At 52.1% G+C, this 19,780-nt stretch overlaps 2 protein-coding genes across 2 annotated transcripts; both read left to right on the top strand.

Moving 5' to 3' along the window:
* The first annotated feature begins 5,465 nt into the window (after positions 1-5,465).
* AP5B1 (adaptor related protein complex 5 subunit beta 1) lies at positions 5,466-8,816 on the top strand. The gene is made up of 3 exons (XM_061406977.1): positions 5,466-5,563; positions 5,924-6,091; positions 6,196-8,816. The coding sequence occupies exons 2-3, from the start codon at positions 5,942-5,944 to the stop codon at positions 8,677-8,679; spliced, it is 2,634 nt and encodes an 877-aa protein (XP_061262961.1). The 5' UTR covers positions 5,466-5,563; positions 5,924-5,941; the 3' UTR covers positions 8,680-8,816.
* Positions 8,817-18,547: 9,731 nt separating this feature from the next.
* Positions 18,548-19,765, top strand: RNASEH2C (ribonuclease H2 subunit C). Its single transcript, XM_061407011.1, has 4 exons — positions 18,548-18,798; positions 18,992-19,170; positions 19,256-19,375; positions 19,634-19,765. The coding sequence occupies exons 1-4, from the start codon at positions 18,627-18,629 to the stop codon at positions 19,658-19,660; spliced, it is 498 nt and encodes a 165-aa protein (XP_061262995.1). The 5' UTR covers positions 18,548-18,626; the 3' UTR covers positions 19,661-19,765.
* Positions 19,766-19,780: the final 15 nt, after the last annotated feature.

Here is a 19,780-nt window from a genome sequence, read left to right as displayed (position 1 = left end):
CAGCTCTCTGAAACTGAGGGTGCCATGGAGAATGTGACTGTCTACAGTGCCAGTGGCAAGCATGTCGTTCAAGCACAGAGACCCAGTGGTGCCACTTCCGTCCATTTGGGAACTGGAAATCGAAATTTGTGTGTGAAATCTACCAGTTTTTATCATTTACTTATGGCTTCACTGTGTGGCTTGCAGGATCTTGGTTCCCCAATCAGGGATCGAACCCAGGCCCTCAACACCAAAAGCTTGGAGTCCCAACCACTGAACCGCCAGAGAATTCCTTGAAACCTACCAGTTTTTAAACATTGACTTCAGCTTAAAAAAAGAAAAAGAAATGAGTCAAATAAAATAAATTTGTGGGGCGGATTTGACCTATGGGCTGTCATTGTGTGGCTTCTGGTTCATGGGCTCTGGTTCTAGTTCATCTAGAACTAGGCAGTATATGTGAACTTGGGTAAACACCGAACTGTGAGCTCCGTAAGGGCAAGTGCCTTCTGCTCTGTTCATACAGCACCGGTTCAATATCACTCTCTCCTTCCTTAATTCAGTCAACAAATGTTCATTGAACACCTACTATATGCTAGCACTGGGTATCCTGTGATGCAAGGCAAACAAAGATGGAAACGATTAGTGTGGTGCAGGACATTCCGTTAGTGGTGGATGGTGACAGGCAGTTCAGTTCAGTCACTCAGTTGTGTCTGACTCTTTGCAACCCCACGGACTGCAACACACTAGGCTTCCCTGTCCATCACCAATTCCCAGAGCTTGCTCAAACTCATGTCCATCGAGTTGGTGATGCCATCCAACCATCTCATCCTCTGTCACCCCTTCTCCTGCCTTCAGTCTTTCCTGGCATCAGGGTCTTTTCCAGTCCTTCGAATCAGATGGCCAAAGTATTGGAGCTTCAGCTTCAGCATCAGTCCTTCCAGTGAATATTCAGGACTGATTTCAGGTGACAGGCAAGGGGCACTGAGATCTGAATTCGAGGTAGGAGCCAGCTGTGCAGAGCAGGGAAGAGCATGAAGTGTAGATGGATCAGATGGCTCAATGGCCCCAGAACAGGAGGTGTCTGTGTGTGATTAACTGAAGGGTGGCTGGATTGTGAGAGGATGGGAGGGTGTAAGGTCTGAGCTTGGAGAGGCAGGTCTGCCATGTCATGTGAGGCTCAGGGCGATGGGCAGCCTTGGGGTCTGTGATGGGGAGAAGGGAGTGCATCGACAGGGGAGGGGAGCTGAGGGTGGCAGTGGGGAGATCATCGAGGAAGCCACTGTCATGGTCCAAGCAGGAGGGGATGGTGGCCTGGGCTGGCTGCAAAACGAGCCACGAGTGCTGATTCCAAGTGTCCTCAGCAGACCTGTCTCTTTGGTACAGTGGACAGGGGTGTGAGGAGACAGAACCCCAACAGGCAAGTAAGGACCATGTTCCCCAAAGACTGGTGGCTGGCACCCATCTTCAGTGCTTGGTTCCCATCCTGAGCAGCTCTGGGGAGAGCCAGGGCAGGAGTCGGATGGAGAAGTTTTAACCCCTTCCTGTTCTCAGAGAAGGCTTCTGGGAGGAACTGGGAGGGGGTGAGGGTGGGGTTTAGGCTTAGAGGCATGGCGGCTGGAGATGGAAGAGCTTCCAGAAGCTGTGCTGAGAAAACAGGCAGAACACTGGTCCTGGAGTCCGGCTGCCCCAGCCAGGGACTTGGGCTAAGCCACATCTGTACGGAGGGCTCCAAGTTCCAACCCTGCTGTCAAGAGATGCTTCTGATTCGCTTTGGCCGGGGGGACTAGCAGCTCTTGAGAATGGACTCAGCCTTAAAGCAGACTGCTGGTGCTCGGGCCGCTGAGGCCTCTGCCTGGCTCAAATAGCGGCCTTTCCAGCCCTGTTTGACAGGAGCCCCGAGGACGCTGCAAAGCCCCTGGCAAGCTATGAAGTGCAGCACCGACGCTGCCATCGCTTGCTGAGTTTTGTCCTGTCAGTTTCCAGGGCACCTGGAATCTGCCCACACCTCACTCTCCGTGTTTCCCACTCCGATCCTTGGGAACTGAATGGAGTCCTTGGGGCCCAGCGTGCTCTGGCCCCGCTGGCCTCTTGTGTGCCCGCCACGCTGTTGACTCTCTGGCCACTGAACTGGCCAAAGCTGGTTCCCAGCTCAGGCCTCTCCTCCGCTGCTCCTTCTGCCCCAAGGCATTTCCCCACTTGATGACTGGCTCTCTCTGCTCACTCAGGTTTCAGCCAGACATGCCCTCTTCTAAGAAGCCTCTCTGAGCGCCCCAGCTAAATCCTTGTCCCACCAGTCACTTCTGTCCCATTACCTTATTTTATTATTCTTTTTTGTAGCATCTCTTTCCATGAAATTTTGATTTGTCTTGTCTGTTCCATTCTCCCCCAGTGTAAGTTCTGTACATGAGGGACCTCTTTTAACATCATTTTTAGTAGCTTTATTTAGATATAGTTCACATACCCATAAAATTCACCCTTTGAAAGTGTACAAGTCAGTGAGTGGGGTTTTGTTTTGTTTTTGGCCATGCTTGTAGGACCTTAGTTCCCCCAGCAGGGATTAAACCTGCACCTTCAGCAGTGAGAGCACAGAGACCTACCACTGGACCAGCAGGGAATTCCCAGTTCAGTGGGTTTTAGTATCTGCACAGAGCTGGGCAGTCGTCACCACTGTCTTCAGAAACACTTTCATCACCCCCTAAAGAAACCCCCTACCTGTTAGCAGCCACTGTCCGTTCCTTGCACACCCCAGCCCCTGGTACCCATGGCTCTGCTCTCTATGGATTTGCAAATTGATGTGCTCTTTTTTTACATAAATAGTTTTTTAAGTTTTTATTTATTTTTTAACTGAAGGATAATTGCTTTACAGAATTTTGTTGTTTTCTGTCAAACCTCAGCATGAATCAGCCATGCTGCTGCTGCTAAGTCGCTTCAGTCGTGTCCGACTCTGTGCGACCCCATAGACGTCAGCCCACCAGGCTTCCCCATCCCTGGGATTCTCCAGGCAAGAACACTGGAGTAGGTTGCCATTTCTTTCTCCAATGCGTGAAAGTGAAAGTGAAGTCGCTCAGTCATGTCTGACTCTTAGCGACCCCATGGACTGCAGCCTACCAAGCTCCTCCGTCCATGAGATTCTCCAGGCAAGAGTACTGGAGTGGGGTGCCATTGCCCTCTCCTGAATCAGCCATAGGTATACACATATCCCCTCCCTTTTGAAGCTCCCCGATGTGCTCTTTTTAAAGCACTTCGGTATCGCTAGTCCTAGGGCTGTGAGGATGGGTTATCTCCCATTTCACAGAGGAGAAAACCATGACTCAGGACCCCTCTGGAAACGGACTTTCCCTATTTTAAGCCTTCTGTCTCATGTCTCCCCAGAACTGGGCGGCCCTGAGGAGGATGGAAACAGTAGAAAGAGAAGAAATGAGTGGGGGGATGGAGTGGGGAGTTCCCTGCTGCAGCCCACACCCGGGGCCTCTGGGCTGGGAGGTCACTCTTAGGGGTGGGCTTGCTGACTGCAGATTCAGTGCTGGTGGACTGAGCTCAGTGTAATGCCTGGCCTGTGCCAGGGGCAGTACCAGCAGCCCCCTCCCACGGGAGCAGACACCTGGGCAGGCAGGTGAAGGCGGAGAGTAGCTGCCCTGAGTGGCGGGCCAAGTCAGGGGTAGCACAGGGCTGTTGCCTGAAGGCTGGACGCCACCTTTTAGGAGCTCTGTGACTTTGAGCAAGTGACTACACCCGGCTGGGCCTCCCTTTCCTTCTCTGTGAATGGACCCCATCCTCAGGTCCCCACCTCCGTGAATCCATGCAGGTGCTCCCACCATAGTACCCAGAAGCACAGCGCCAGGAGCTCCCTCCCTCCAGACCCTGGGCCCCAAGGAGCCAAGGCTTTGAAAGACTGGTGGCTGTCAGGCAGAGCGGGGGCCAGAGCCAGCATCCTATTTCCTGACCCTTTGAAGCCTGGCTCCTCCACTGTAAAAAGGGGCTTAATAATCATTCTTCCCTCCCTGTAAGTGGTGAGGGCTGGGCATGTGCAGTTATCAGCACCCTCTGGGCCTCAGACAGGGAAACCAGACTGGCTCCTTGTTACCCCCAAGCTGCCTTCCCTCCCAGGGCTGCTGTCATCCCGGCCTCTTTCATCTTAGACTTAATTAGCCGACAGCCCCACCCTGCAGCCTCCCAGGCAGGAGTCATCACTCCCATTTTATAGGTGGGGAAACTGAGGCACCTAGAGGGAAGTAGTGTGGGGCTGCCGCCTATGAGTCAACTGTGGAGCCGGGGCCTAGAGGAGCTGGGACTAGGTTTTCCAGCTGAACTTGTCGTTTGGGGTGGATCCGCCTGGCACCCTGGGCACCCAGAAAGCCTCTTCTCCAGCTCTCTACCCCACCACTCCCTACCACCTCTCCTCTGGAGGGCAGCGGGATGGGAATAGGGAGGGGCCTGCCAAGCCTGGGGCAAGGAGAGAAACCAGTTGGGGGCAGCTAGAATGGGGGCTCAGGCCTGTTTCATCTTCAAAGCAGGCTAATTAGAGCCTGGGGCGTTTCTCAGACCGGTGGGCTGTGGGTGTGGGGTCTGGACACCTGCGGTTCTGTGCCCTGGAAACCGGCGGTCAGTGGGGCCTCTGCAGCCTGGACCCCGGACCCAGGAGAGGCTGCTAGGTGAGCCCCCGGCTCAGCCTCCTGAGTGCCCCCAAAGAGCCCTGGTCCAGCCCTCTGGAAGTCAAGGTACTGGGCTCGGGCACTGCTTGACCCCAGATCTGCGGCGTAAGGCCTCAGTTTCCCGGTCCGTGCTAAGCGTCCTAGGAGCCCCGTGATCCGCCGGGCCTTGCCAGTCCGCACGTCTGCATCCCGTTGTCTTCCTGCTTCATTGCAGCTGGTGACTTGGCCCCGCCAGCTTTACCCTAGCCGACCGTCGGCACGGCCTCCGGCAAAGGTCAACAGCTTCCGCCTGCCTCGTTCCGGCGCCGGCTCCGCGCCCCCAAGCCGAGCGGGTGGGGGGCCCGGGGCTGGCGTCGGGGAAGCGAAGCCAAGTCCTGCGGCGCCTGCCCGACCGGTTCCGCCAGGCCCGCGGCCGCCCGGGACTGCACCTCGCACACCCCCCAGCGGCCACACCGAGAGCCCCAAGTACTCATGATCCACATCACCCCCTGAGCCTGCGGGCGCTGGACTAGGGTGCGCTGCACCCAGGCGCCGGCGCGGGGCGCGCGGGTTGCCATTCTCGGCATCCCGGCAGGCGCGCGGGCCCCCGGCCGCTGGCCACCTGAGCTCCCCGAGACTGCAGTCGGCGCGCCCACGGGGACCCGGGCACCGGGAGCCCGGGCCCACCCAACTCCACCGCCTCTGCCTGGGCCTGCGGCGGTTTCGGGGAAGGGGGGCCTGCGCAGAGCGGGACAGTTACTCAGCCCCAGCGAAACCGGCGAGTCGGCACCTGCCGGCCGGGAGGGCGGGGGAGGTGGTGGCCCCGTTACGGCCCCGCCCCCGCGCGGGGCCCGCCCCGTCTCGGCCGCCCACGCGCCGTGCGCCCCGCCCCGTGCCGCCAGCCCGGAAGGAGCCGGTCGGCCCTAGCGCCAGCGTCAGCTGAGTCAGGCAGGGTGAGAGGGCTGGCCCGTTACCGCGGGCGCCGGGGGCCGGGGCGGTGCTGTGGTTTCGGTGCCGGTTGCGGGCAGGTGGCCTAATGAGCTCTCGGCACGCACCCCGCGCCAGCGGCCCGCCCGGCACCCCCGCCCTTGCTCCCCGCGCTCTTACCCCGCGGGGACCCTGGCGGCCCGCCCCAGCGTCACCCCTGAAGCCTCTGGGTTTCATCTCGGGACCCGGGTGCCGGGTTCCCGCTGGTGTCTGAGGGCGGCCCCTTCGGGGTCCGCGCAGCGGCTCGCGCGCCCTCTAGCGGCCCTGGGGCCCCTGCGCGGCCCTGGGCCGCACGTCTGACCCTCCTCCCTCGCCTCTCTCTGCAGGGATCTGTGTGCCCGACCATGGGGCCCCTCGGCCGGGAAACCTGGGCCCAGCGCCTGGGCACCTTCCGGGCCAGCCCGTCCGCCTTCATGGCAGGTCCCGAGGGTGAGGATCTGGGTCGTGACCTGCTGAGCGACTTGAGGAGTGAGAAGCTGAGCGAGCCGATGAAGGTAGGCCCCCCTGCCCGAGCCCTGGTCCCAGGTGTTTATCCCAGCCCACCGTGTCCTGACCCTCAACTTCGTGATGCCCACCCCACGCCCTCCCCCATCTCCAGGTTGCCCTGCTGGCTCTGAGCTTGGAGTACCCAGACCAGCTGTGGCCGGACGCCCCTGCAGCCGAAGCAGCCGCCACGTCTCTGTTGGACACTCTGGTCCTCCTACCCCCGCGGCCCTCAGCTCTGCGGCGGCCCCTGCTGCTGGCGGCCACCACAGCCTTGGCGGCAGGAGGGGCGCTGAACCCCGCCTCGGGAGCCTCCGGTCGGCTCCTGCCCCTGCTACTGGGCTTGGCCTCGGGTCGCGATCTGGGGCGAAGCTTCTGCCCTGCCTCGGAACAGCGCCCCCTTCAGGCCACAGCGTGGGAGTGCCTGCGGGAACTGGAGAGCTGCCGGCCCGGGCTGCTGGGGGGCTGCCTGGGGCTGCTGCGGGCCCTGCTGGGACGCGAGGGCCCGGCCCAGCCCCTCAGCCTGCTGCTGGCACTTGCTCTGCGAAACGCCTTGGTGATACAAGCCAGGGCCGGGGCTGGCCTGCAGGGCCTACTCACGGCTGGGGAGTCTTCCATGGAGGGTGGCCCCTGGAACTGGATGCTAGCTGAGGAGGGTGAGGTCCACCTTCAGCCCCAGGCACCCAGTTGGCCGGCGGCTGAGGAGGACGAGTGTGGCCTTGCGGCGCTGGAGCTCAGTCCTGAGGAGGCCCGGGAGCTGCGGGCCACTGTGGCCCAGCTTCTGGACGCCTCCTACCTGCTCACTCCTGTGGCCCAGGCCCAGCTTCTGTGGCTCCTGGGCTGGGCCCTGCGGGGTCTTCGGGGACAGCCACCAGTGCTCTTCAAGCCACAGCTGGTACGGCTGCTGGGCACAGCCCAGCTGACACTGCTGCACGCCATGCTGGCTCTGAAGGCGGCCTTCGGCGAGGCCCTGTTCACAGCCCAGGACGAGGCCTTGCTGCTTCGCCGGCTCACCTTGGCTGCTCAGCACCCGGCCCTGCCGCTGCCCACCCATCTCTTCTACCTGCACTGTCTCTTGAACTTCCCTGAGAACTGGCCGCTAGGACCCACAGGGGAGGAGGCCGCCCCACTGTTGTTGGGGTCCCAGCTCTGCCGTGGCCTCCTGCCCAGCCTTCTGCATGAGCCGATGGCCCTCCTGGCCCGCCTGCACCTGCTGTGTCTGCTCTGTGTGGAAGACGAGGAAAAGGAGGGAAAGGGCCAGGATCGGAGTCCCCGGCACTATCTGGAGGAGCTCCTGGCTGGCCTGCGGCAGAGGGCGGCCCTGGACGGTGGCCCCCGGGCCTTGGCTACTCTCTGCTTCCAGGCCTCATACCTAGTTGCTCACTGCCTGGCTGGGCAACCTGTGGTACTGATACCTTTGACCCAGGGACTGGCCCAGTTGTACCGAACCCGGCCTGCACTGGCTCCCCATTTCGTAGATCTCTTGGATCACGTGGGCCCTGAGCTGCAGGAACCCTTGAGGGTGGCCTTGCGGCAGGAGGTGGTGTCCAGGCCAGGCAGAGAGGAGGCCCTCCGTTGGCACCTGCAGATGCTGGCCAGGGTGGCAGACGGGGATGCCCAGAGTGCCACCCTCAGCTTTCTGCGGGCTGCAGCCGCCCACTGCACAGACTGGGGCCTCCAGCAGGCCCTGCTGCGGGTCTGCCGGGCCCTGCTGCGGGCAGGCGTTGGGGGAGGCCTGGCGGATTTGCTGCAGGAGCTGGCCAGGCAACTGGAGGACCCTGATGGGCAGGACCATGCGCGCCTCTACTACATCCTCCTGGCCCACCTGGCAGGGCCCAAGCTGGGGGTGGCCCTGGGCCCCTCCCTTGCTGCACCCGCACTGGCCTCCTCACTGGTGGCCGAGAACCAGGGCTTTGCTGCAGCGCTGATGGTGCAGGAGGCTCCGGCCCCGATTCGGCTAAGTGTGGGTCCTCGCAGAGCCGAGGGCGCAGTCCCGGTGCTGCGGCTCCAGGTGGAGGTGCTGGAGCCAGTGTATTCTCTGGAGCTGCGCTTCCGTGTGGAAGGACAGCTCTACGCACCCTTGGGGGCTGTCCACGTGCCCTGCCTGTGCCCCGGCCGCCCCACCCGCCCTCTGCTCCTGCCTCTGCAGCCCCGACGCCCGGCTCCTGCGAGACTGGCTGTGCATGCCCTGTATAGCACACCCAGTGGCCTCACCTGCCATGCTCACCTGCCACCCCTGCTTGTGGCCTTCGCTGACCTCTTCCTGCCTTTCCCCCAGCCCCCCGAGGGGGCCCAGCTGGACTTCTTTGAGGAGCTCTGGGACTCCTGCCTACCGAAGGGCACCGAGAGTCGCTTGTGGTGCCCTCTCGGGCCAGAGGGGCTGGAGGCCTTGGTGTCCCGCCACCTGGAGCCCTTTGTGGTGGTGGCCCAGCCCCCCGTCAGCTACCTTGTAGCCATCCGTCTGCCCCCGGACTCGAGGTTGCTGCTGCGGCTGGAGGCAGCCCAGGTGGACGGAGTGCCTGTGGCCCTTCGGACTGACGACTGGGCCGTGCTGCCCCTGGCGGGGGACTACCTCCGTGGGCTGTCAGAGGCTGGCTGAGCCCCGGAGCCAGGCTGGGTTGGGGGTGCAGGAACCCCCTTTGCAGGCTCTTGCCCAGGAAGGGTTTCTGAGAACCAGGACACAGCACTGTGGCTCCTTTCTTTAAAACACACAAAAAATTACATTTGCTAACAGCACTGACTGGTTTGTTTCCTTTTGGGACCTGACTCGGGGCAGGCATCTGGGATGGGGATCAGAGGCTCTAGGAGAGCTTCCAAGCTATGAAACCCCCAGACTGCAGGACATCAAACTTCCTTCCTGCCCAGATATGCCTAGCATTGTCTAGAATCCCTGCCCAGGAGGTGGAAGAAAAAAAAAGCCACATCTTTGCTTCCCAGAGAGGGAAAATCCTTGCCCCAACCACCCAGCAACTTAGGAATGGAAATGAAGCTGAGCTTGGACCTGACCTGTGAGCCAGTGCTTTTCAACTCCAGAGCTTTGCAAGATCCCTACACCCCAAGCTTAGTTTAGCTGGGATGGTGGGCCAATGGGAGAAGCAGTGAGAGGAAGCTGCAGCAGCCTGGTGCTCCCTGCCCTAGGGAAGGGGTTCCTAGGCTGTGTTGATTGGAGCCAACTCGGAAGGATCTGGTAGTAAGGTTTGGGGGCTGATGGAACGGACCTCCCATGATCTGGGCTGAAATTAGGATGACTGCCTCACTGCAGCCTTCCAGGCTCCTCAGTCCATGGGATTCTCCAGGCAAGAATACTGGAGTGGGTTGCCATGCCCTCCTGCAGCGGAAATTCCCGACCCAGGGATAAGCCCACTCTGTGGACCTAAGAATCTTGCCAGGTAAGGAGACAGTTCTCCTAGTCCTCTTTCCAAATATGCAAGATACTTAGAGTTCAGATGTATTGAGGCCAACTCGGCTACTAGTCACCAAGCTGTTTTCCGCACACATTGCCTCACTTCATCCTTGCAACAGCTCAGCAGGGCCCCACAGATGAGGAAATCTGTAGGCCAGAGGGGTTGAGTGATTTTCCTACAGTCACCCAGCTGGTTGGTAATCATGTTTTGTCATCGTGGAGCAGGTTTCCATTACCACAGGGCCGCGTCCCCACCCCTCCCTGCCCTGGATGTTCCCCAGAGGCTGCAGGAGCAGCAGTCGTGAGTGCTGGGTGGAGAATGGCCAGAGGCTTGGGCCTTACTGCTCTGGGAAAAGGGGCTCTTTGGCCCCTGCCTCTTGGGCACCCAATCTTCCCCTCCTGTTTGGGGTGGGCGAGGGAAGGAAAGAAGGGCTCAGGACAAGTGGGGCTGTTGCAGAGCTGGTCAGGAGGAGGTCTGTCCCAAGCTGGAGCTGCTGCAGTAACTTGACATGTGATCTGGGCAAGCCATTGCCAAACCAGTAAGTGTTCAGTTCCAGGAAACAGAAGCCAAGTCTGCCAATGTTGAAGAGTGTCTGGAGTAGGTTAGAGCTTGGACTAGGGAAGAGACTGGAAGTTGTCTATAGGATTTTTGAAACACGACCTTTGAAACACGTCAATTCTGGGGAGCAAAGAGGTGGAAGGGAAGGGATTATGCTTTGGCATTTGAGTATAAAAGGGGAAACAAATGGAGAAATTTCACAAGTTCGCAAGACAAAAGAACAAGATCAGAGGACCCACGCTCCTCCCCCGCTCAAAACAAACAAATCCTTCGAAGTGTCTGGACTTTTCAGTGTTGACAGAAGAGGGCGCACTAAACTAGGGCTCTTAAAAAATACCTAGCCCCACAGGACAGAACAAGAAAAAGATTAACAGGTTCATACAGAGTTATTGCAAAATATGAGAAAACGAATTTCGTGACATATCTATGAAGCCCAACTCACACACATTGCTGAACAAAAATATCCAGGAAGCAAAAGAAAGCTGTAATATAACACTCAGAACTAAAACAAGCATTTGAAGGCATGCAAGGCCACCTAAGAAATTTAAAAAGCCAAGACAAAATGAAGAGAGAGAGTTGATTGAACTGGAGGCAGGAGGTAAGCAGGTGGAGTTCATTCCATGTGGGCAGAAACTCCAAAAGATCAATAGGACAGTTGAGAGAGGAGGCTGGATGGGCCCTGCCCAGATAAAATAGAAAAGAGATCCCATATTTCTCATTCTTGAAGTCAAAAGGACCTTCCTGACTAGAAAGCTCCTTGGAGATCCAAAGGGGAGTGATGCTAAGGCTACCTTCCAGGCTACCCACTGGAATCCACTTTGGCTGAGATGTGAGTGGACACAAGAGAGGATCCTGAGATATACCACAAACGGACTCAGAACCACACAAATCGAAATGATAGATCAAAGGAAACCCAGAAGAAATGCCCCAAAAAAGTGATTCAAACTCCCATCAGGTGCTACTGTCTTTCTGAGCCCACCTGAGTGTCTATGCACACGTACCATTCTCATTTCCTCCTAAAAAACACTTCACTTGTTTCACTACTTTCTGTTTTTGTGGGAATCCATTTCTGAAAAGCTAAAGGGCCAGGGCCTTGTCATTGACCACTGCTTGTGTGGCTAGGATTCAGCTTTTGCTGACATGGCCCGACCTCAACTCTGACCGGGAACTGAAACCCTGCTTCAAGCCACTGCAAGTGGAGGCCACCCGAGATCAAACTCAGGAAAGAAATGGAAGAAACAGACAATATTAACTAGAACTAAAGATTACATTATAAGATGCTTGGAGAACAGACTCAAATAAAAATATGATAAGCGGCATTGAAGAAAGAAAAACAAGAGAATGAAAATGAGATAAATACATAGAAGGGGTCAGAAGGAAGTAATGGAAACAGAAGATAGTCAAAAAGGAAACACATTTGTATTATTGGAGTCCCTGGAGAAAAACTAAACAATGAACCAGAAAGTGTAGTCGCTCAGTTGTGTCCGACTCTACCACCCTGTGGACTGTAGCCTGCCAGGCCCCTCTGTCTCTAGGTTTCTCCAGGCAAGAGCACTAGAATAGGTTGCCATTCCCTTCTCCAAGGGATCTTCCCAACTCAGGGATCAAACCTGGGTCTCCTGCACTGCAGGCGGATTCTTTACTGTCTGAGCCACCAGGGGAACCAGAACTGGTATTTAAGACTATAATCTAAGAAAACTTTCCAAGAAAAAAAAAATCTGCACATTCAAAGGGCCCACTGGGAACCTTGGGAAATTAACCCAGAATGACCAACTTTAGGAGTACGTCAAGGCTGTATATTGTCACCCTGCTTATTTAACTTCTATGCAGAGTACATCATGAGAAACGCTGGGCTGGAAGAAGCACAAGCTGGAATCAAGATTGCCGGGAGAAATATCAATAACCTCAGATATGCAGATGACAACACCCTAGTGGAGGAAAGCAAAGAAGAACTAATGATACAGGGAGGGATTGGAGGCAGGAGGAGAAGGGGACGACAGAGGATGAGATGGCTGGATGGCATCACTGACTCGATGGACGTGAGTCTGAGTGAACTCCAGGAGTTGTTGATGGACAGGGAGGCTGGCGTGCTGCGATTCATGGGGTCGCAAAGAGTCAGACAAGACTGAGCGACTGAAATGAACTGACTGAACTATCAATTTTGAGATATATCCTCACAAAACAGATTTCAGAGTTTTTTTTTTTTTTAAGTTTCCAAGATCTCTAGGCAGAAAGAATGAATAACTTACAAAGGCAAAAGAATTAGAAGGGCATTAGACTTCGGACAGGGAGGCCTGGTGTGCTGTAATTCATGGGGTCGCAAAGAGTCGGACACGACTGAGCGACTGAACTGAACTGAGACTTTTAAAAACTGATGTGGAGAGACAGCAAAAGAGACACTGATGCATAGAACAGGCTTATGGACTCTGTGGGAGAGGGAGAGGGTGGGAAGATTTGGGAGAATGGCATTGAAACATGTGAAATGTCATGTATGAAACGAGATGCCAGTCCAGGTTCAATGCATGATGCTGGATGCTTGGGGCTGGTGCACTGGGACGACCCAGAGGGATGGTATGGGGAGGGAGGAGGGAGGAGGGTTCAGGATGGGGAACACATGTATAATTTTTTTTAAATTAAAATTGAATAAAAAAAAAAAACTGATGTGGAAAGCAGCACAACAATGCAACAGTATTTTTAAACTGTGAAGAGAAATAAACAAATGCCCTGTTTGAGGAAGACTTTAACATCTTTTAATCAGTAACTTGACAGATCAAGCAGGCAGAAAATCAGTAAGGATGTAGTTGAACTGAGCAGCACCATCAATCAACTGGATTGAGTTATAGAATGCTTCTATAGATGATAGAACACTTATAGATTACAGAATATTGTATCCAACAAGGGCAGAATACATGTTATCAAGGCACATGGAACATCCACTGTGACAGGCCACATTTGGGCCATAAAACAGACCTTAACAGATTTAAAAAAATACACATTTGCTCTTGAATCACAATGGAATTTCAACAGAGAAAAGCAATGAAACCAAAAGCTGGTTCTATGAAAAGATCAGTAAAATTGATAAGCCTCTAGCCAGGCTAACTAAGAAAAAAAGAGAGAAGACACAAATTACTAATATCAGAAATAAAAGAGGGGTCACCACTATTGAGCCCATGGACAGTAAAAGGATAATAAATATTATGAACAATTGTATGCTCACAGTCTGATAACTTACATGAAATAGACTGATTCCTCAAGTGACACAAAGTAACAAAATTTACACAAAGGAAAAAAAATAACCCTTACACATGGGAAAATAAAAGATTTGCATAGAGCTATCTCTAGAGAAAGTGAATTAATAATGACAATAGTTAATATTATGTTCTTAATATATAATTAAACTATAATATGTGAGATGGGTTAAACTAGATGGGAGGAATCCTTTCACAATGTACATATATATCAATTCATCATGATGTACACTTCAAATATTTTCTAATTTTATATGTCAATTATATCTCAGTAAAGTTGAAAAAAAAATCTCTTGAAAGACAACAAAAAATAGTGAAAACCTCCTAAAAAAGAAAGCAACAGATGAGATAGTTCCCTGGTGAATTTTACTTGTGAAAAAAAAATTGAGAAAGAACAATAGCAATTCTTTACAATCTCTTTCAGAAAATATTAATAGAAGCAGAGGGAACAACACTTCCTAACTCATTCTCTGAGACCAGCATTATCCTAATACCAAAACCGGATAAAGACATCACAAGAAAGGAAAATTACAGAACAATATCACTCGGGCATAGGTACAAAAATCCTCCGCAAAGTATTAGGAAATTGAATTCAGTATACTTATGTGTACGCTAATACTTTAGAAGAGTAAACAACAGAAAAGTAAAGTAAAATATTTAAAAAGTTATGTAGGGCAGGAGAGAACAGGTTAGAGAGGACGGGGTAGACACTGCTGCTGCTGCTGCTAAGTCGATTCAGTCGTGTCCGACTCTGTGCGACCCCATAGACGGCAGCCCACCCGGCTCCCCGTCCCTGGGATTCTCCAGGCAAGAACACTGGAGTGGGTTGCCATTTCCTTCTCCAGTGCATGAAAGTGAAAAGTGAAAGGGAAGTCGATCAGTCGTGTCCGACTCCTAGCGACCCCATGGACTGCAGCCCACCAGGCTCCTCCGTCCACGGGATTCTCCAGGCAAGAACAATGGAGTGGGTTGCCATTGCCTTCTCCAGGGATAGACACTATGTTTCTCTAAATATATCTTTGTAGTTTGACTTTGGAAATGAAAATAATCAACAAAGTAAAACTAAATCTTTTAAAATCTATCTCTAAAAGTCAAAAGTCATGAAACAAATGAGCCTAACTTTTTATCCAACTGGTAGCATAATCATAGAACTTAAAACCAGTAAACTGATTGTACATCCTAGTGGAATATATCTTAAGGACAAAAAGAACTACAAAAAGAATTTTTTAACTGGTAATCACATTGTTAGTTGTAGTGTTGCTATTTTATTGAGACTATTGTGTATGTAATGTGGAACAAGGCTGCAGAGAACTGGGATGTTTCATGTGGGAGAAAAAGATACCAAGGTAAGAGCAATGAGGTTAGTAAAAACCCTCTGTTATTGTTCAGTCGCTAAGTTGCATTCAATTCTTTGTGACCCCATAGACTCCAGCCCACCAGGCTCCTCTGTCCATGGGGATTTCCAGGCAGGAATACTGGAGTGGGTTGCCATTTTCTTCTCTAGGGGATCTTCCCAGATCAGAGATCAAACCTGTGTCTCCTGCGTTATCGGGTAAATTCTTTACCACTGAGGTACCAGGGAAGCCCCCAAAACCCTGTAATCCTAGATATAATAGCATAAACTCATGATGTATTTTCTTTTTGAAAAAGACAAATACATATTTTCACAGAAAACATTTAGAAATGTCCACTGAAAACATCCAGCAGTCATGAGCACATCTAGTGTCAAACCGAATTAGTAAATATCACTTCTTAGTAAAAGGAACCAAGGATCCTTGGATGAGTCCAAGTCTGGAGCAGGAACTATTTTCAAGACAACCCAAGAATATCTTGTGGTTCTGTGAAACAAGGAAACCTATAAAAGCCTACTTTGTGTTGTTGCTTAGTTGCTAAGTAGTGTCTGACTCTTTGCGACCCAATGGACTGTAGCCTGCCAGACTCCTTTGTCTTGCCTGGAATTTTCCAGGCAAGAATACTAGGGTCACATCAAAAGACTCAGAAGCTCACTTGAAGTGGTTCCCACTAGAAAAAGGTGGGACAGTTTCAGAATCAGTGAGAATAACAAACACAAGTAACTGAAGCATTCAAAATGCTAAAAATACATTATTAATAATAATACTCACTCACACACAAAAAAGTCACCATGGAAGCATGCCAGGGAAACAAGTCATTTCAAAAACTGAGAAATGGAAGGAAAGTATCGAGCAATACTTGTGCCTTGCTTATACTCACTGTACCAAGGGGGAACCAAATAGTTGATATGGGGAAGTTTTCCTTTCAGAAGTAAATGTCATCTCGTCCCATCACTTCATGGCAAACAGATGGGGAAAAAGTGAAAACAGTGACAGATTTTATTTTCTTGGGCTCCAAAATCACTGCAGACAGTGACTGCAGCCATGACACTTGTTCCTTGGAAGAAAAGCTATGACCAACCTAGAAAGCATATTAAAAAGCAGAGACATCACTTTGCTGACAAAAGTCTGTATAGTCAAAGCTATAGTTTTTCCAGTAGTCATGTATGGATGTGATAGTTGGACCATAATGAAGGCTGAGTGCCGAAGAATTGATGCTTTCAAACTGTGGTGCTGGAGAAGACTCTTGCGAATTCCTTGGACAGCAAGGAGATCAAACCAGTCAACCCTAAAGGAAATTAACCCTGAATATTCATTGGAAGGACTGATGCTGAAGCTCCAATTCTTTGGCCACCTGATGTGAAGAGCTGACTCACTGGAAAAGACCCTGATGCTGAGAAAGATTGAGGGCAGAAGAAGAAGAGGGCGATGGAGGATGAGATGGTTGGGCAGCAGCACCGACTCAATGGAGATGATGAGTTTGGGCAAACTCCGGGAGTTCGTTAAGGAGAGGGAAACCTGGTGTGCTGCAGTCCATGCAATCTCAAAGAGTTGGACACAACTTAGCCACTGAACAACAAAATAAAGTAAATGAAGAAGAGATGTGAACTTAGAATACCAGTTTTGCAACCGTAGTGAATTGAAACAGCTGGGCAATGATCATCCAGGGCTGTTAACTTCACAGAAAAAGGGAAACATGAGGTATTAGTTCCCTCCAGATGGAAAAGCACACTGCCTTCCTTGAAGCAGTCTTCCTCAGCACCCCCCCCCAATCTGATGAAGCTTCTAGATCTAATTACTAATTTATAGGAAATAAGGGCAGATAAACATAACATGAGAAAGCAACCACTAAAATCCAGACTATGGGAAACTTAACAGAACCAAAAATGTAAAGATAAATCAAACATCTACTTCCAAATTAAAAAAACCCTTATGGAGAAGGAAATGGCAACCCAGTATTCTTGCCTGGGAAATTCCATGGACAGAGGAGCCTGGCGGGCTACAGTCCATGGGGTCACAAAAGAGTCAAACACGACTTAGTGATGGAAACAACAACAAAAGCTAATTCAACATTGTAAAGCCAGTCTACTGCAATAAAAAAAAAAAAATTGATAAAAAAACCTTTAGTAGTACAGCTTTAACAAGATATATATAAACAAGTTGAAAAGCAACTTCATGAGTATTGGTGAAATTCCCATGAAAATGTCAGGAAAAAGGAAAAGATATCTGTTGATGTGCTAGAAAAGAAAACATGTGATGTAATGAGGGAGTAAAATGATCATGATCATTATTTGAAAGTGAGATGATTGATTCTGGGAGACCCAGGAAAGAACAGAAAACTATTAGGAAAAATTTTAAAATTCTAGATATATGTTTAAAAAATTAATATGTAAGAATCAGAGAAATGCAAATCAAAACCACAATGAGGTAACATCTCATTCCGGTCAGAATGGCTGCTATCAAAAAATCTACAAACAATAAATGCTGGAGAGGGTGCAGAGAAAAGGGAGCCCTTTTACACTGTTGGTGGGCATGCAAACTAGTATAGCCACTATGGAGATCCAATACTTTAGCCACCTGATGCGAAGAGCTGACTCATTGAAAAAGACCCTGATGCTGGGAAAGACTGAGGGCAGGAGGAGAAGTGGGCGACAGAGGATGAGATGGTTGGATGGCATCACCAACTCAAGGGACATGAGTTTGAGCAAACTCCAGGAGATACTGAAGAACAGGGAAGCCTGGTATGCTGCAGTCCATGCAGTTGCAAAGAGTGGGACACGACTTAGCAACTGAAAAACAACAGGAAGGATTTCTAGGATTTGGACTTGTGTTTTAGGGAATTTGAGGGAGCGTTTAAGGAAGTGGGACTTTTCTCTGGATTGGATGCCTTCAGAGAGTGGGAGTATTTCTACAATGGGATATGTTAACAAACATCTATACGGAGGCTAACTCTGTAATTGGTAAAGTAGCAACAGTCACTATATTATCCAAGATAGAAGAATTTTCATTATTTGTGTTTTGGACAATATTTGTGTTTTTGTCAGTGTTCAGGTGAGTACGGAATGATCTTGCTTTTGTTTTCGTCACTCACATCAGAGTGACCTCGTCAGATATTCTATGAAATTGTTCCTGTTCAACAGACCACCAAAGCCAGATCTTGGAAGTCTAAGGATGTTTTTCTCTTTCTCAAATCTATAAATTAAATGCAATTTCAATCTTAATTACCAGTTTTGTATGAGTTCGTTTTATGAGAGTACTTGTCAAAATCTATCTAAGTTGGGTATCCAGACATATTAACATTAGAGAAGAGTTAGTAGCTCAGTTGGTAAAGAATCTGCCTGCAATGCAGGAGACCCGGGTTAGATCCCTGGGGTGGGAAGATCCCCTGGAGAAGGAAATGGCAACCCACTCCAGTACTCTTGCCTGGAGAATTTCATGGACAGAGGAGCCTGGCGGGCCACAGTCCTTGGTATCGCAAAGAGTCGGACACGACTGTGCGACTAACTTTAAGAAATGAACAAGGAAAGAGTACTGTGAAAACTAGGCCTGAAAAGAAAAGGCAGATACATTGAATATGTGACTAAAAAATAAATAAATAAAACTCTTCTCTGTAATAAAAATGACCAATATACAGGTTTGGAAGACAAACTCGGAGAAAATATCTTCACAGGTGAAGAATGGTTGATATCCCTTCTTTGCACACACCACAAACAAAGCACAACACTTTGTACTAATCAATGTAAAAAGTGTACTCTTAGAGATCGTTTTTTAACAGTAAGAATGTATTTCGGGCGGGGGCGGGGGCGGGGAATTCAAGGGAAAAAAACCCCTGGGACTGGAACGCCGGGAGGCAGGATTACAGAGACGCCTCAGAGAAGAACTACGCTTCCCACGAGGCTCTGCGCTGACTGCCCCCGACAGGCTCCGCGCGCTTTACGCGCCAGCTTTGGCCTCAGCCTGCGAGCTGCAGAGTCGTGACGGACTATGGAGAATAGCTACGAGGAAACCATCGACAAACGCCGCGTCCACCTGCGCCCTGATACGCTGCGCGATCCCGCCCCCGCCTCGCTGCACCTTCTTCCCTGCGAGGTCCCGGTTAACCGGCCCACGCCGGTGGGGCGCTTCTTCACCCCAGCCATCCGTATGGGTCGTGACGGTGAGCGCTCGCGGCCGGACTACGGCTCCCAGCAGCCCCCGCGCCGGCATCGCGCTCTCCTCCGCCAGGAACGGCGCCAGGCCTCCTGGGGATCGTGGTCCACCGGAGGCGGCGGGAGGCCCGCTGCCGGGCTTGCTCCCTTAGGCCTGGATCAGACCCTCACTAAGGCCCTCCCTGCGCCTGCCTCCTCCAGGACTAGAAGCGTCGTTTCGGGGCCGTAGTCTACGTGGCGAGGAGGTGGTGGTGCCGCCCGGCTTCGTGGGATATGTGGTGACAGAAGAGAAGGCAGAGGTGTTGATGGGGAAGCAGGATGACCACGAGCGACAGGAGCAGGAACTGCTGGAACCCCCAGAGGCGCTGGAGCGGGACTGCGTGAGCACTAGGGGATAGGGTTGGAAGGGAGCGCGGGTGGGAACCGCAGCCCGGATGCTGAGCCGGGGCCCCTTCCCGTCCCCAGGACCGCTTTATGGGAGCCACAGCCAGTTTCAGCAGCTTCACCGTGTGGGGCCTGGAATCTATCCCTGGTCCGGATGCCAAACTGCGTGGGGCCCTAAGCTGGCCCAGCCTCGCTGCAGCGGTGAGTAGATGGATGGGCTTTCTTCCCAGGCTTTATCTAACACCGCCCCCGCCCCGCCCCGCCGGAGTTAATTTGGGGCTGGGGCGAACCTTGGGGCAGATGGAGACCCAGTCTGACTGGAGGATTAGACTGGGTAGGGACAGCATGGCTTCCTCAGCACACTTCTCTGGCCTTCTAGAAGGGCTATGATTCTGAATATCTGGGCCACCAAGTCACTATACTGCAGAAATCCAATAATAGAGGTGATTCCTGTTGCAGATTCACGCACAGGTACCCGAAGACTGAGAACCAGAGCTTGACATTGAAAGCCACCGAACCCCAAACCCCAGGAAACCTCTTCTTCAGTGTGAAGCCAGAGTCCTTCACCCAATAAAGGAGCTTTTCACAGAACCTGTGAGTCTGCCA

Source organism: Bos javanicus, chromosome 29 (assembly GCF_032452875.1).
Source record: "Bos javanicus breed banteng chromosome 29, ARS-OSU_banteng_1.0, whole genome shotgun sequence".
In the NCBI taxonomy this organism is placed as follows: domain Eukaryota; kingdom Metazoa; phylum Chordata; class Mammalia; order Artiodactyla; family Bovidae; genus Bos; species Bos javanicus.
Note: the sequence above shows the minus strand (reverse complement) of the source record. Positions and strands in the feature narration are given on the sequence as shown.

Excerpts from the sequence above, each read along its gene's own strand:
- AP5B1 (XM_061406977.1), top strand. The coding sequence starts at position 5,942 with ATGGGGCCCCTCGGCCGGGAAACCTGGGCCCAGCGCCTGGGCACCTTC. Across the intron at positions 6,092-6,195 it reads AGCTGAGCGAGCCGATGAAG|GTTGCCCTGCTGGCTCTGAG; the intron begins GTAGGCCCCCCT and ends CCCCATCTCCAG.
- RNASEH2C (XM_061407011.1), top strand. The coding sequence starts at position 18,627 with ATGGAGAATAGCTACGAGGAAACCATCGACAAACGCCGCGTCCACCTG. Across the intron at positions 18,799-18,991 it reads CATCCGTATGGGTCGTGACG|GACTAGAAGCGTCGTTTCGG; the intron begins GTGAGCGCTCGC and ends TGCCTCCTCCAG. Across the intron at positions 19,376-19,633 it reads GGCCCAGCCTCGCTGCAGCG|ATTCACGCACAGGTACCCGA; the intron begins GTGAGTAGATGG and ends TTCCTGTTGCAG.